The sequence below is a fragment of the Lissotriton helveticus genome, chromosome 5_1 (genome assembly GCF_964261635.1).
Source record: "Lissotriton helveticus chromosome 5_1, aLisHel1.1, whole genome shotgun sequence".
Classification (NCBI taxonomy): domain Eukaryota; kingdom Metazoa; phylum Chordata; class Amphibia; order Caudata; family Salamandridae; genus Lissotriton; species Lissotriton helveticus.
The window spans coordinates 1673533833-1673548068 of record NC_136065.1 but is presented as its reverse complement, the minus strand read 5'-3'; the positions used below and the strand labels follow the sequence as shown (position 1 = coordinate 1673548068).

At 50.7% G+C, this 14236-nt stretch overlaps 1 protein-coding gene across 1 annotated transcript in view; it reads left to right on the top strand.

The window, feature by feature from the left end:
* Positions 1-14236, top strand: part of CIROP (ciliated left-right organizer metallopeptidase) — a 451682-nt gene that overhangs the window by 237551 nt on the left and 199895 nt on the right. Inside the window, 1 exon segment of the mRNA XM_078640610.1 lies at positions 13758-13809. Coding sequence (XP_078496736.1) covers positions 13758-13809 — 52 coding nt within the window.

The window sequence follows — 14236 nt, the reverse complement described above, 5'->3', positions numbered from 1 at the left end:
CTTATTTTTTTTTACTGTCAGTTACCCCCAGGTATATCGTGGAATATATCCTGGCTGTGAGGGACAGGTAAAAAATAAATCTGAAAGAAACAGGTTAGTATTAGATTCCTTACCTTGGAATATCCCCAGGCGTCAGACTGGATCCGGAAATTTTTGCGTAGCAGTACCCTTGCGCGTCGGTAGGCGTCGTCTGCGGCTCCACGTCCGTCGTTGGCGTCGTGGGCGCCGTGATGACGTCATCGGAGTACTTAGACGCCGCCTCCGCGTGCTGACGTAAGTTCTTCTTTTTTCCGCGCCAGCAGCGCAGACCCTGAAAAAGTGGTACCTTAGTAATTTTTTGACTAAACTTTTTTTGATCCCTTTTGATCATCTTTTTTTCGAGTCTTCGACTTCGAACGGTTCCGATAGGGATGCCAGGTTTTAAGCCCTGTGAGGACTGCGACCGACTAATGTCGGTCACCAACCCTCACCGTCGGTGTCTCCACTGTCCCGGCGTCGACCATGAAGACAAGACCTGTTCCGACTGCCGGGCCCTGACTTCGAAAGCTAGGCGGGAGCGGTCCCGCAAGCGACTCAAACTCCGCCAGTCGGCCCCGCGTCGCGAGAGGTCCCGGTCCGGACGGAGGTCGAGGGACTGGTCGCAGGATAGGAGCCATCATAGCTCCGGGAGTCGACATCATTCCTCAGGTTCGAAGACATCAGGTAAGCACAAGAAGTCGAAGAGACGTCATCGCTCTTCCGACTTCCCCCGACGCTCGCGCAACGCGGCCGGGGGTTCGGGTGACACCGCCCATGCGGCTCCGCCGGAGTCGCGGGCGTCGCGTCCGGCACCACACCCTCCGGTCCCTGGGCCGCACGAGACGCCGGAGGAGATCGAGCGGTTCCTCATGGCCATGAGGTCTCTCACTCCTCCGGCGGGCTCCGCAGCGCCTTCGGGCCCAGCGGACCCGTCTGGGGCCCCTACCGGGTCGGGGGCTTTGACCCCGATGCCGTTGGGTGCTTCGACCCCGACGCCGCCGGCGCCTTTGGGCTTGGCGCCGCAGGGCCCCACTGGATCCGCTTCTGGATCCGGGTCGTAGACGGTCGACCTGACAACCTCACCAGCGCCGGTCCCTCAGGTGTCCCCTCCGGCACCGTCTACGGGCGGCGCCGTCCCCGATGCCTCTCTTGATCTGGTTCCAGCGTCGGAGCGGCGCCGCGGGGCGCCGCTTTCGACGTCGATTGGAGAGTTCTACTTCAATAAACCGGCCCCATCATTTGACAACCCTGAGTATCAGGAGATGGGTGATGAGAATTGGGAGGGGTCTGAGGACCCTCTGACACGGGAGTGTCAGACCCAGCAGGACTGGACAGGTGGACTTGGGGATGCCAGTGGTCTGGACACCTTGCCAGACACTGGTTTTGTCTTGCCTCCTACCGTGGCTACGGAGGAGGGGGCAACCTACAGCGTGGTGATGACGCGGGCGGCCAAGGCCTTGGGCCTGGAGCTCCTCGTCACGTCCGTGAGGACTAACCTCCTCACTGAGGTCCTTTAAACCGCAGTCAAGCTCGGCTGAGCCTCTGCTGCTGTTTAATGAGGCCTTGACCGACGTTCTTTTGGGCACTTGGTCCAGGCCCTCTACAGGTTCGCCTGTAGATAGGAACGTGGCCAGACGCCACCGCCCGGCCCCGGGCGACCCTTGTTTCCTGTCCACCCACCCCACCCCCGAGAGCCTGGTTATCCAGGCTTCCAATTCCCAGACTGCATTCCCGTCGTCTCCGCCTGACAGGGAATCCAAGAGGTATGAGCAATACGGCAAAAAGGTATTCTCCTCCCTGAGTCTGGGACTGCGGTCTTCCAACACCACATGCCTCCTGGGCCGCTACACCCACTCTCTGTGGGATACGGTCGCGGACGTGCTGCCAGAATGCCCGTTGGAGGTACGGGCTAAACTCGGTCAAGCCCTTGTGGAAGGCCGAGATGCGGCACGGTACTCTATCCTGTGTGGGCTGGATACCACTGACTCACTGGGCAGAGCGATGGCAATGACGGTGGCGATTCGTCGCCACGCCTGGTTGAGGTCCGCCAACTTCTCGGCTGATGTCCAGAATACACTCATGGACATGCCGTTTGATGGCCGTCGCCTTTTTGGCGACAAGGCAGACCATGCGCTTGAGCGCTTTAAGGACTCCAGGGCTACGGCCAGGTCCTTGAGCCTCTCGGCCCGCGCCAGCAAATGGGTGCCTTTCGCTCCTTTCATGGCCAAGGAAGGGGTGCTCCCACACGTGCCGCAGAGTAATACCCAACGCGGTGGCGGCTGTGGAGCCCGCCGTGGCGGCTGTCAGGGACAACGGCGAGGACAGTCCACACCTTCCCCTGCAGCATCCTCCTCAAAACCCTCCTAGTCCGTGCTTTCAGGCCCATGTGACGCCAGTGGGGGGCAGGGTTCGCCATCACCTCCTCCACTGGTGCACTGTCACATCGTACAGGTGGGTGCTGCAAATCGTCCGAAGGGGCTACTCCCTCCCCTTCGAGGCGACCCCTCCAGCCAAGCCACCGCAAAATCACTGCGTATCGGGGGATCATTTGCGACTTCTACAGGAGGAAGGTACGGCCCTCTTGGCCAAGGGGGCCATCGAGCTTGTTCCTGGGCCAGAAGTAGGGTGTGGTTGCTACTCCCACTACTTTATGGTACCCAAGAAGGGCAAAGGGGGCCTACACCCTATCTTGGATCTACGGAATGTCTACGGCTTCCTCCGGAAGGAGAAGTTCAAAATGCTGACACTGGCTCAGGTCTTAGCTGCCCTGGACCCTGGAGACTGGATGGTAGCGTAGGACTTGCAGGACGCTTATTTCCACATCCCTGTCCTCTAAAGATGAAGAGCGGCTCCATCGTCTGGACCCAAAACGAGCGATTTCGTTCTATCTGGATCGCACACGCCAGTTCCGGGTGGATGACCAACTCTTTGTTGGTTACGTGGGCGCTAAGAAGGGACGGGCGGTACACAAGAGGACCATCTCTCGGTGGGTCGTCTTGTGTATCAAGGCATGCTACTCCCTGGCGAGGAAGGAGCCTCCTGTTGGGCTAAGAGCCCATTCCACTCGGGCCACGGCGGCTACTACTGCCCTGGGCCGGGGAGTCCCATTGCAGGACATCTGTCAGGCAGCTATGTGGGCATCTCTGCCCACGTTTGCACGACACTACTGCCTGGACAGCCAAGTCCGGAGGGATGGCTTCTTTGGCCGTTCCGTCCTCCAGGACTTTCTGGTGTGATTATTGGTTCGCAGACCCACCACCGGGGTTGGTATTGCTGGGGTATCTATTCTAAGGTAAGGAACCTAATACTAACCTGTTTCTTTCAGATGAACAAGTTACTTACCTTCGGTAACGATATATCTGTAAGAAACAGTAGTTAGTATTAGATTCCTTACCGCCCCACCCATCCTCCCAGTTCTGCGAACCGATATCTAGGGTTGAGGTCATCCCCTTTCAGGGCCCTAGTTTCAATGGCACCAGTGTTGGTTTTTAACATGGCTCTGCGTTTCTGGCGCGGAAAAGCGGTGTATAAGAACTGACGTCAGCACGTGGAGGCGGCGTCTAAGTACTCCGACGACGTCATCACGGCGCCCACGACGCCATCGACGGACGCGGAGCCGCAGACGGTGCCTACCGACGAGCAAGGGTACTGCTACGCAAAAATTTCCGGATCCAGTCTGACGCCTGGGGATATTCTAAGGTAAGGAATCTAATACTAACTACTGTTTCTTACAGATATATCGTTACCGAAGGTAAGTAACTTGTTCATTACCTCCACACCATTAGCGGAACCTTAATTTGTGAGGGGGGTCATTGTTTTGAACCCGAACTCCTGCTTTTCAAAAAATAAAAAACTTTGGGTAAGTTTGACAGATCAGTCTGACAAACCTGTCCTTTGTTAACAGGAACTGCCATGATGGCAGTTCCTGCCAATGTATAGAGATGTCCACAAAGCCAGTGACCATCTCTAAATTTGGCAGGCGGAGTAAATACGGTATTTATTTATTTACCGGGGTACAGATGATATTTATTTACCAACAGCATAGGTTATGAAATATGCAATACCAATGAATGCCTCCATGTTACATTCATCATCTTGTTACATTGAAAGTAAACAAATCACAGGCCATTGTTTCCCAATATTGACTGTAGCTTTCTTTAGCAAACAATAGATTATAACAGAGTGTAAGGCACAGTTACTATATCAGCCATAGTTGGTTTTCATCTCTGAATAAATATCAAGTTTCAATTTATGATTGAGAATAGAAAATACAAAGAATATCAACATGTTTATAATTAAGAATATCTAAAGTTTAGAAGTTTTTTTTCTCCTAAAAACCTTTATTGAAGATTAAGGCATGATACAGGTTACCATTCCATTAGGTAGCATAACATCTGTTACAATCACAAATATAGTTAACACTGCTAGAGAAATATTGAACAGGATGTACCACGGCACAACATATCAAAAGGGAGATGTGGCTGTTACAGCAGTGGAGAGTGTGGGTAGTCAGTCAGGTGTCAAGGGTCAGTCTGGTCAGGACCGTCTTCGGCAGTCTGGGCATCACGGATGGATGAACCATCAGTGCATTCATCTGGATTGGCCAGTTGGTGAAGGTAGGAATGAGAGGGCCCCATATATCTGGAGGTATGTTTGCCACAGGGACCAGGTCTCAAAATTCACTCAGGAGCTGGCAGTGGGCTGCATCGGCTATCCAGTGCTTGGCTTGCGGCACCGGTTTGCGGCCGCAGTCAATTGCCACGCTGCACTTGGCGATCACAAGCAGCATTGCAGTTAGTTTGCGATTAGCGTCTGAGATGTCCTTGACGTGACCCAGAAGGCACAGTAGGGTTTCCAGAGCAATACGCTCAAGAGTGATATCACTGATTGTAGAACACACCTCTAGCCAGAAATCGGAGACCTTGGGGCACGTCCAGGCCAGGTGTGCAAACCCCGCCCTGAAAGCCGAGCAGTACGCACATCTGTCGGTGTCCGTCAGTCCCATCTTGTGCAGCATTACAGGAGTGCGATAGAGTTGGTGTAGATATTTAAAATGAATGCGCTCTAAGCGATAGTTGGGGGTGAGAGACGGTTGGTTTGGTTACAGCAGTATTGCCACTGCACGAGAAGAAGACCACCATCCAGGTCTGTGCCCCATGCGTCACGAGTAGGCTTGGTATCTATGGGGGCAGCCGCCAGTGTGAGAGCGAATAGCCTTGTGACCATTTTGTGCGGGGAAGTGGAGGAGTGAATATATTCGAGCGCGGTATTGGGCTAGGGAGCGAGTGGAAAGGCAGGGTTATCGCTTTTGCATTTGGCCCTAATCTAATAATAGAGCAACTTGTCGAGTGGTGCTGCATCATCAGGAAGTGTGAGGAAGTTGTTATTGGGATAAATGTTGGTGCTAGTACGGATGCCCAAACCTGCTGCTCAGCGAGCTTTGTCCGCAGTCTGCAACGGGGGGAATGAGGGGTTGCTGGCAAGCTGCATTGAAGGTGTAAATTGTACTTTGGCCCAAGTGTATCTGCGTAGTCCCTCTGAGGCCCAGCGTACACATTCCACCGTGTCAATCTTGCCTAGAGGGATTCTGTGTGGTAGAAATAGTGCTGTCTGTAGTGGCAAGGGAGAGGCCAGGTCTGTCTCGACCGCCGTATGTGGCTGAAAAGGCATTGGGTGGAACCAAAAATGGAGAAAGCTAGCTTGGGCACATATCGCTTAGAGTCAGTGATAAGGGGCCCCCATTCCGCCACTGGCTAGGGGCAGCGTTAGAACGTTGTAAGCGATACAGGGCTGGCGGCCTGCCCAGATCAAAGTAATAATATTAGAGCACAGTTTCTTTTTTTTTTTAATTGTGATGAAAGAGGAATGGGAATATTTAAAAATAAGTATAGAAATTTTGGGAGCACAATCATTTTTGCAATGGCTATATGCACGGTTAATGATAGGGGGAGAATTTGCCACGTGTCTATCTTGGTTTCAAGCCAGTCCATTACTTTGCCAAAGTTGGACCTCCACAACTCGTCCATATCTCTGCTCAGCCAAATGCCCAGGTATCTGGTGGGACCATTCGCCCAGACGAATGGATAGCATGTTGACAATGGCTTAGTGGTATCTGTGATGGGGAAGAGAATGGAGAATGGACAAGTACCCGAAAAGGATAACCTGGTCATGGGAGCAAGATTCTCCTGTGGTTTGCGGATCTATATCGTGACGTCTGCGTACATACAGTTAACCAGGGCATGGGAGGATGCTGGCGTGCCAAATGCGAACGCGAGGACGCTAGATTGATGAGAGAACCCGGAAGTATAAAAAGGGTGCCTCTCAGAGATGAGTGTGCGCAATAGCCACCATTAAAGAAATATTTCAAACTACAAAGCGTTTGTGGGGCAATCTTGACATTAAGCCTTTTTAATAAAGTCAGAGGTCAGTTACTCAATAGATACGAGTGCCAAGATAGAAGAACAGGATTCATGAAACCTGTGACACACGTTGTGACCAAATCCACAGATTTAACTTAAGAAAAGATACACGGACACAAGTCTTACAGAGGGGGCCACACAAATAACAACAGAAAATTACACAAAGACGGGAGTAAAAGTTACAGTCTTGAAAACGAAGGCGTCATATATCTGGAGGTCTGATTGCCACAGGGACCTTCGAAACGCGTCGACGCAACCAATTCATGCCACAAAGTTAATTGCTGTACTATCACCTTAGATGGTCACAAAAATGTGGTTACTAATGGGTGTTTAGGATATAAAATTGTTGAACAGCATCGAATTGTGGCAGCTAATGACAAAGAGTATTGTCTGTATGAACTCTCGTAGGACATTTTGCTTATGTCTAATATTATTTTTTGTTTACCCATATGTGATTTTTAATGTGTTTTTATGATCAAAAGTGACTATGATGTTTGGAACTCATAGAATGTGTTTATGAATTTTTGTTATAATAAATTTCATAATGATTTTTATAAACTTTTAGATAAGTTATGCCAATACTTGGGTGAATCTGAGTGTAACAGTGGTGTAATGAGGAGATAAAATAATTGTGTGAATGAGAGTTGAAGGATTGAACTAAACCCAGAGGACACTTTATATAAAGTGCTGACGTAAGTGTGCCGCCAGAAGCAACATAGCAATGGCGAATAGCATGGGGGACAGGTGGCATCCCTGCCTAGTTCCCCTAGTGATCGCTATAGGGTCGGTAACGTGCCCGCTAACCTTGATGCGTGCCGTCGGAAGTGTGTAGAGAAGTTTAATCTTTTGCATGAAGTTCAGGCTGAAGCCAAAACGGGGAAGTAGATAAAAAAGAAAAGGATACTCTAGTGTATCAAAAGCCTTAGTGGCGTCCAGGGGGCTGTGGACGAATAGCAAGTGGTTGTTTGTTGATCATGGCCCCACCGACATAACAGACCACAAATCCTTCTGTTACTAAATCTTATGCTGGGTATGAGGAAAAAAGAAAGATCTAAACCTGGAAGGATGATTCTGAAGGGCTGAAGCTGATTCTTATCCACTGTATGTATGTATATGGTATTCATCTAGCCCAAACCCAGACAAAAGGGCAGCAGAGTGATGTAAATGACCAAAGAAAAGCTTAAAGTCAGCAAGTAATAGGAGAGGAGCTGTAGTTTTGCAAACTTAATGCACTGTGATGAAGTATTGTTTAAAGAGTTAAACATTTAACTCTTGCCTAAACTGGAGCAGCTTTGGGGTGGTTGTGATAGATAGATACAGAGATGGTATTCTAGATCCTGGATGTATAGATGGAAAAGGCCTGTTTTCTTGTTTTGTTTTATTTTTTACACTTCTTAGTCAGCAGTCTGATGGTGTCCTGGCTGTGGGTGAGCCAAGAACCATCAGAGAGTGTCTGCAAGAAAAGCAGGGATGCTGATTGTGATGTCTTTGTAAATGATGCAGCTTGTTTTAAAGATGGTACTGTTGGCAGGTGTAATGTGATCATATTTTTTCAGGCCCTGGATGAGATGTGCTGCAGCATGTAAGATGCCCCTAAGGGGGTGGGGGGACCTATGTGGTGTCTTGGAGGCCTTAGAGGAGAAAGTTACCACCATCCAGATGCAAGCGTACAAGTGCTTGAATAGTACTTCTGAGGCCACTTTCTGGAAGAAATGTTTGACTTTCTTTAGAAGAGATATCTGTTTCAACACTTCAGCTAGTCGAGGACTGAAAAGTTTAGGACCCAGGGACGACGACATATAGATGAGGGACGTCCACAGTCTCACCAAATTGTGATGAGACAGCTCCAGCATAGTTAACCACCAAGCATAGGCCATTTCACCAATGAAAGTTGGGTCTGCCAGAAAGCTTACTACATGCTTCATTGTACTCAGGCGGTCTGAAAATGCATCCCCTTCCGTACCTCGTCATATTGCATCAGGAAACCCTTCAGAAGAGATTACGTGGTTTACACACACATTTAGCAGTTTGGATTGGGAGACAAAACTGAGGCAGCATAAGGCCCTTTAAACTTGCCCTCAACTTTCTTGTCCACAGGGTCAGAGAGAAGGCCGTCACTGTAGTCCAGGAAGATGAGAAGCAGGCCAGCAGGAAGTTATACTTTACAGCTCGAGGAAACTCCATATCAGATCCTTCCAGTGGATATACATGGCCCAGAAATCTGGGGAATCCAGTCTTCTCAGTGTCCTACCATTCTTTAGAAAGGTTACTTATATACTGTAAGACTGCAGGAGGCCCAGGGGAACCAAAGAATAAATCAGGTCAACAGTAGACTCTGGGGCAGAGAACCCCAAATGATCTCTAATGTGCATCACATCAACAAGCTCAGCCCCTTATTCCAACTTGCAAATTTGGGGCTTCAGTTTATCTTTTTCAACAGTGTCCGAGTATGGACGCTTTGAATAGGCCGGAAAAGCCGAGACCCCAGTCCTGTCAGCAACCTGCTGCAGGAGATGAGTAACCGGTGGGCCCAATGTGATGCTGCGTTTGGGAGCCCTTGTGTCCCTCTGTCCAGGTCACACGATCTAAACCCTGCCACAGCATGGTTCTTTTATATTACCGCGATCTCGAGTGATAGAGTCGTCCCTGGGAGAACGGAGTCCTGAAGAGACTATGGTTGGCAACGGCAAATCCGCTGGTGCTCCAGATGTGTGCTGGGACCACCTCCCCTGCTCGGGCTCCCTGCGGACCACCTCCCCCGCTCGGGCTCCCCGCGGACTACCTCCCCCGTTCGGGCTCCCTGCGGACCACCTCCCCTGCTCGGCCTCCCCGCCCGACACTGCAGCAGACAGAGAGAGACAACAAGAAGACTGCTTAACCGAAGGACTGTTCGCGTGCACACTCAAAAATTAAAACAACACTGTGCCCCAGACATCGCCATAGCCATCCCGGTCGGCTACAAGATCACCCGGAAGGACCGCACAAACCAAACCGGAGGAGGAATCGCTATCATCTACAAGAACACCATCAACTTCACGACCAACGCCAAAGACACACTCTCCGCCGCCGAACACCTACACTTCCAAATACACACCGACCCCAAGACCACCCTGAGGGGAACGCTTATCTACAGACCCCCGGGCCTGCGCACACAATTCAGCGTAACCATCGCCGACTTCATCAGCCTGCATGCCCTAGCCTCACCAGAATACATCCTCCTTGGGGACCTGAACTTCCACCTGGAGAAAAACAACGACAACAACACCACCACCCTGCTCGACAACCTGGCCAACCTCGGACTCAAGCAACTGGTCGACACACCCACCCACCTCGCCGGCCACACGCTCGACCCCATCTTCTCCGCCAGCAACCACGTCTCCTTCAGCCACTCCACAGAACTACACTGGACTGACCACAGATGCATCCGCTTCACCTTCAAAAAGAATACATCCCACCACCGCACACAACAAATCCCCCGCAGATGCTGGAGCAAAATCACCACTGACCAGCTCCTCTCATCACTAGGCCAGAACCCACCAGCCGACACCGCTGACCCCAACAACGCAGCCCACAACCTCGCACAATGGATCACCAACTGCGCAGACGACCTCGCCCCACTGAAGAACCCCCCAGGCAAGCCCGGCAACAGGAAAACATCATCGTTCACAGACACCCTCAAAGAATCAAAGAAATCCTGCCGGACCCTCGAAAAAACCTGGCGCCACGATCGGACTTCAGAAAACATGACAGCCCTCAAAAACGCCACCCGCAAACACCACCAGCTGATCCGCACCACCAAAAGGACATCGTTCAAAGAGCGACTGGACAAGAACACCCTCAACAGCAAGGAACTCTTCAGCATCGTCAAAGAACTCTCCAACCCCAGCGCCAGCAACAACGACATCACACCGTCACAAGACCTCTGCAACTCCCTCGCCACATTCTTCCACCGTAAGATCACTGATATACACAACATCTTCGGACCTCAAATTCCGCCTCCAATCACAGAACCAACAACCCCTACCATCACCCTCAACGCATGGACACCCATCCGCACGGAAGACACCACCCACGTCATGAACACCATCCACTCCGGATCCCCCTCTGCCCATGCCCCCACCACATCTTCAAGAAAGCCGACAGCATCATCGCACCCCACCTCCCGAACGTCATAAACAGCTCCTTCACGTCAGCCACCTTCCGGGAGAGCTGGAAGCACGCATAGATCAACGCCCTACTGAAAAAACCAACGGCGGATCCCATAGACCTCAAGAACTTCCGCCCCATCTCTCTTCTCCCCTTCCTGGCCAAAGTCATTGAGAAGACCGTAAAAAAACAGCTGACCGCGTTCCTCGAGACAAACAACTCGCTCGACCCGTCCCAGTCCAGATTTTGAGAAAACCACAGCACCGAAACCGCTCTCATCGCAGCCACCGATGACATTAGGACCATGATGGAGAAACTACCGCCCTCATTCTCCTAGACCTCTCTGCAGCCTTTGATACCGTCTGCCACCGCACCCTAATAACCTGCCTCTACAACACTGGGATCCAAGGTAAGGCCCTGGACAGGATTACATCATTCCTCTCTGACAGAACCCAGAGAGTCCGCCTCCCTCCCTTCCGCTCCGAGGCCACCAAGACCATCTGCGGCATACCCCAGGGCTCCTCACTCAGCCCAACCCTCTTCAATATCTACATGATCCCCCTCGCCGCCATCGCACGCAAACACAACATCAACAACATCTCCTACGCCGTCGACACCCAACTGATACTCTCCCTCACCAAGGACCTAGCCACCGCCAAAACCAACCTCCAGGAAGGAATGAAAGACGTCGCAGAATGGATGATGCTCAGTCGCCTGAAACTGAACTCAGACAAGACGGAGGTCCTCATCCTCGGACAATCCCTCTCCACCTGGGACGACTCCTGGTGGCCCACAGCGCTGGGCTCCGCGCCCACTCCCACGGACCACGCACGTAACCTAGGATTCATCCTGGACTCCTCCCTCTCGATGACCAGGCAAGTCAACACCGTATCCTCATCCTGCTTCAAAACCCTGTGCATGCTCCGAAAAATCTTCAGGTGGATCCCCACAGAAACAAGAAAGACCGTCACCCAGGCCCTCGTCACCAGCCGACTAAACTACGGAAACGCCCTCTATGCAGGAACCACAGTCAAACTCCAGAAGCGACTTCAGCGCATACAAAACGCCTCTGCCCGTCTCATCCTCGACATCCCCGCCACATATCCGCCCACCTAAGAAACCTGCACTGGCTCCCCGTCAACAAGAGGATCACGTTCAGGCTCCTCACCCACACACACAAAGCGCTCCACGACAAATACCTCAACGACCGCCTCTCGTTCTACACCCCCATCCGCCAGCTCCGCTCAGCCAGCCTCCCCCTTGCCACCGTCCCACCGCTGGAGGAAGGTCGTTCTCCTACCTGGCCGCAAAGACATGGAACTCACTCCCCGCACACCTTCGACTGACCCAGGACCACCTCACCTTCAGGAAGCACCTCAAGACCTGGCTATTCGAGCAATGACAGCACCCCTCCCTTTAGCGCCTTGAGACCCTCCCGGGTGAGTAGCGCGCTCTATAAATGTATTGATTGATTGATTGATTGATTGATTGCCTCTCTGAAAAGGGACTGCCACTGACTACTTTCCGGTACTCCTGGAACGTGGCTGCTAATGGCGACGTCGTAGAGCATTCCCTGCAGCGAGATACAATAACACAGGCCCTGATCGTGGCAGCAGTTGTTTTTTACCTGGCTTATGGTGGTTAAAGTAGTGAAGAAACACAAATGACCAGAGGATTTAGCAGAGAATTCTGGCAATTGTTGTGTAGACTTGCCCGTCTCTAGGCTGAGTTCTCCAAAAGATAGGACCGTGAGGTAATGAAGTCAATCAATCAATCAATCAGTGAATTGTAAGCGTGTTACTCACCTGTGAGGGTCTCAAGGCAGTGACAGTTGTACATGAGTACCTAGATTGTTGATGTTATGATGGCTGTGCTGATTGTGTTACTGTTGCTGGAGTGATTATAGCAGTAGCTGGTATGGGAACCACACAAATGTTGAAGAGATGTGCAGCGGCTGGTGTGGTTGTGGATAAAGGCTGTGTGTGTTGTGTTACAAGTGCTGGTGGTCTGGTGATGTTTGGGATGCTGCATCCTGTTAGGCCCTTATTCCAAATACGTCTTTCAATAAGTTCTCTATGTGAAGTCTGGTGAGGTAAACTTAAAAACTTTTTTTGTACCTCTAAGAATCAACAAAGGGAGATTTATAATTATTTTGTGTAAACTGTGGGGGCACCCTTGATGCAAAGTGCTATTTGCACTGAGAAAATGCCACCTTCATAGCTCAAAATAACCTTTGCTATAGTCTGTAAATATCCTTGCAAGACATTGTGTCAGCTTGTATAACTGTGCATGGTTTTGTGCCAATACATGGTCTTAATAAATCTGGGCCCAAGTATCATTATGAAACACAATGACACTGACAGCGGTTACACCATATTATACACATATCTTAACCCAGGGTAGCATACCTCAATACAGAAACGCAGAGTAATGACATACCGAGGCAGTGATTTAAGACTCCTACAAATACTCAACCTTTTTGCCTTTTGAAAGTGGATTGTCTCTGATTTAGCAGTATTAATAGATTCGATTCTAGGGAGAAGCGTCTTGCTAACCTTGTGTGCCAAGAACAGTCTTGGCACACTTTGGTATCTGACAGGGCATCCAGCTACACTTAAATATAATTCTAAATCTGCCATTCCTTGGCTCAACTTGCCCTTCAGTCTATACTGGCTCCGTGGTAAAGATGCTTGGTTGCACTGTTTTTACCTAGAACGAGTCGGAGCAATCGGTGATTGGCCATTATTGGTCTGACTTGCCACTACTCAAGACCTCAATCGAATTTCTGCGTCTCTATGAACACAGTGAGTCCAGGAGAGGGCACTGATGCCACACTCAGGTGTTCAGGGTGGGAAAAGAGACAGTGGACAGTATATGCAACATTATATGTAAGGAAATCCAAACCAGTGACCTGGTAATTAAAAGATCAAGCGGAAAGGGATCACTGATTACACTCCGCGGACAGTCACATCCCAGGGAAGGCTTCCTCATGCCCTAGCTGGGGCATAGTTCCTCACACCCTCTGTTTCTCCTCTCTTAACTGGCCTCCTAACTGGTACCTGACCTCCTTCATGTTTATCCCAGTGGTGGGCTTCCTCACAGCTTTACAACCACGGTCATCGCACCTGGAGACTACATGTGCCTGATGTGATTTTTATCTTCTTTGATCCACAGGTGCGGGTTTGCAGATCGCTCTTACCTTACAGAAAGCTGCCTGGAGGTTACGGTGAGCATTGCGATGTCCGGTTCCAGTGTGGAATAGTATGGAGAGGATGTACAGAGTCTCCGCTTAACAATGTCCCCATTTGTACCTCAACATATGCCCCTATCCATATGGGCAGCACTTGCTTTGATATATTTCCTACTTTTTTGCTAGGCTAGATGGTACATTTGTAGGAGATGTCCTGGATCTTATGCTCTCATTATGTTGACTAGAGTATCACATTCTGTTGAGCGGAGAATCTCCTGGCACCTTATGTCTCATCCGGGCTCCAGTACAGCATCACATGACCCTCATGTCTCCCTTCCAACTGTGGTGCAGTTATGCGCTCCCCTCAGAACAGGTGCCTGCATTACAGGAGGGAGGCTGGCTTCTTGTATATCCTGCATAGAGGAATCCAATCACAAGGATGATATGTTAAATTATTAGCAGA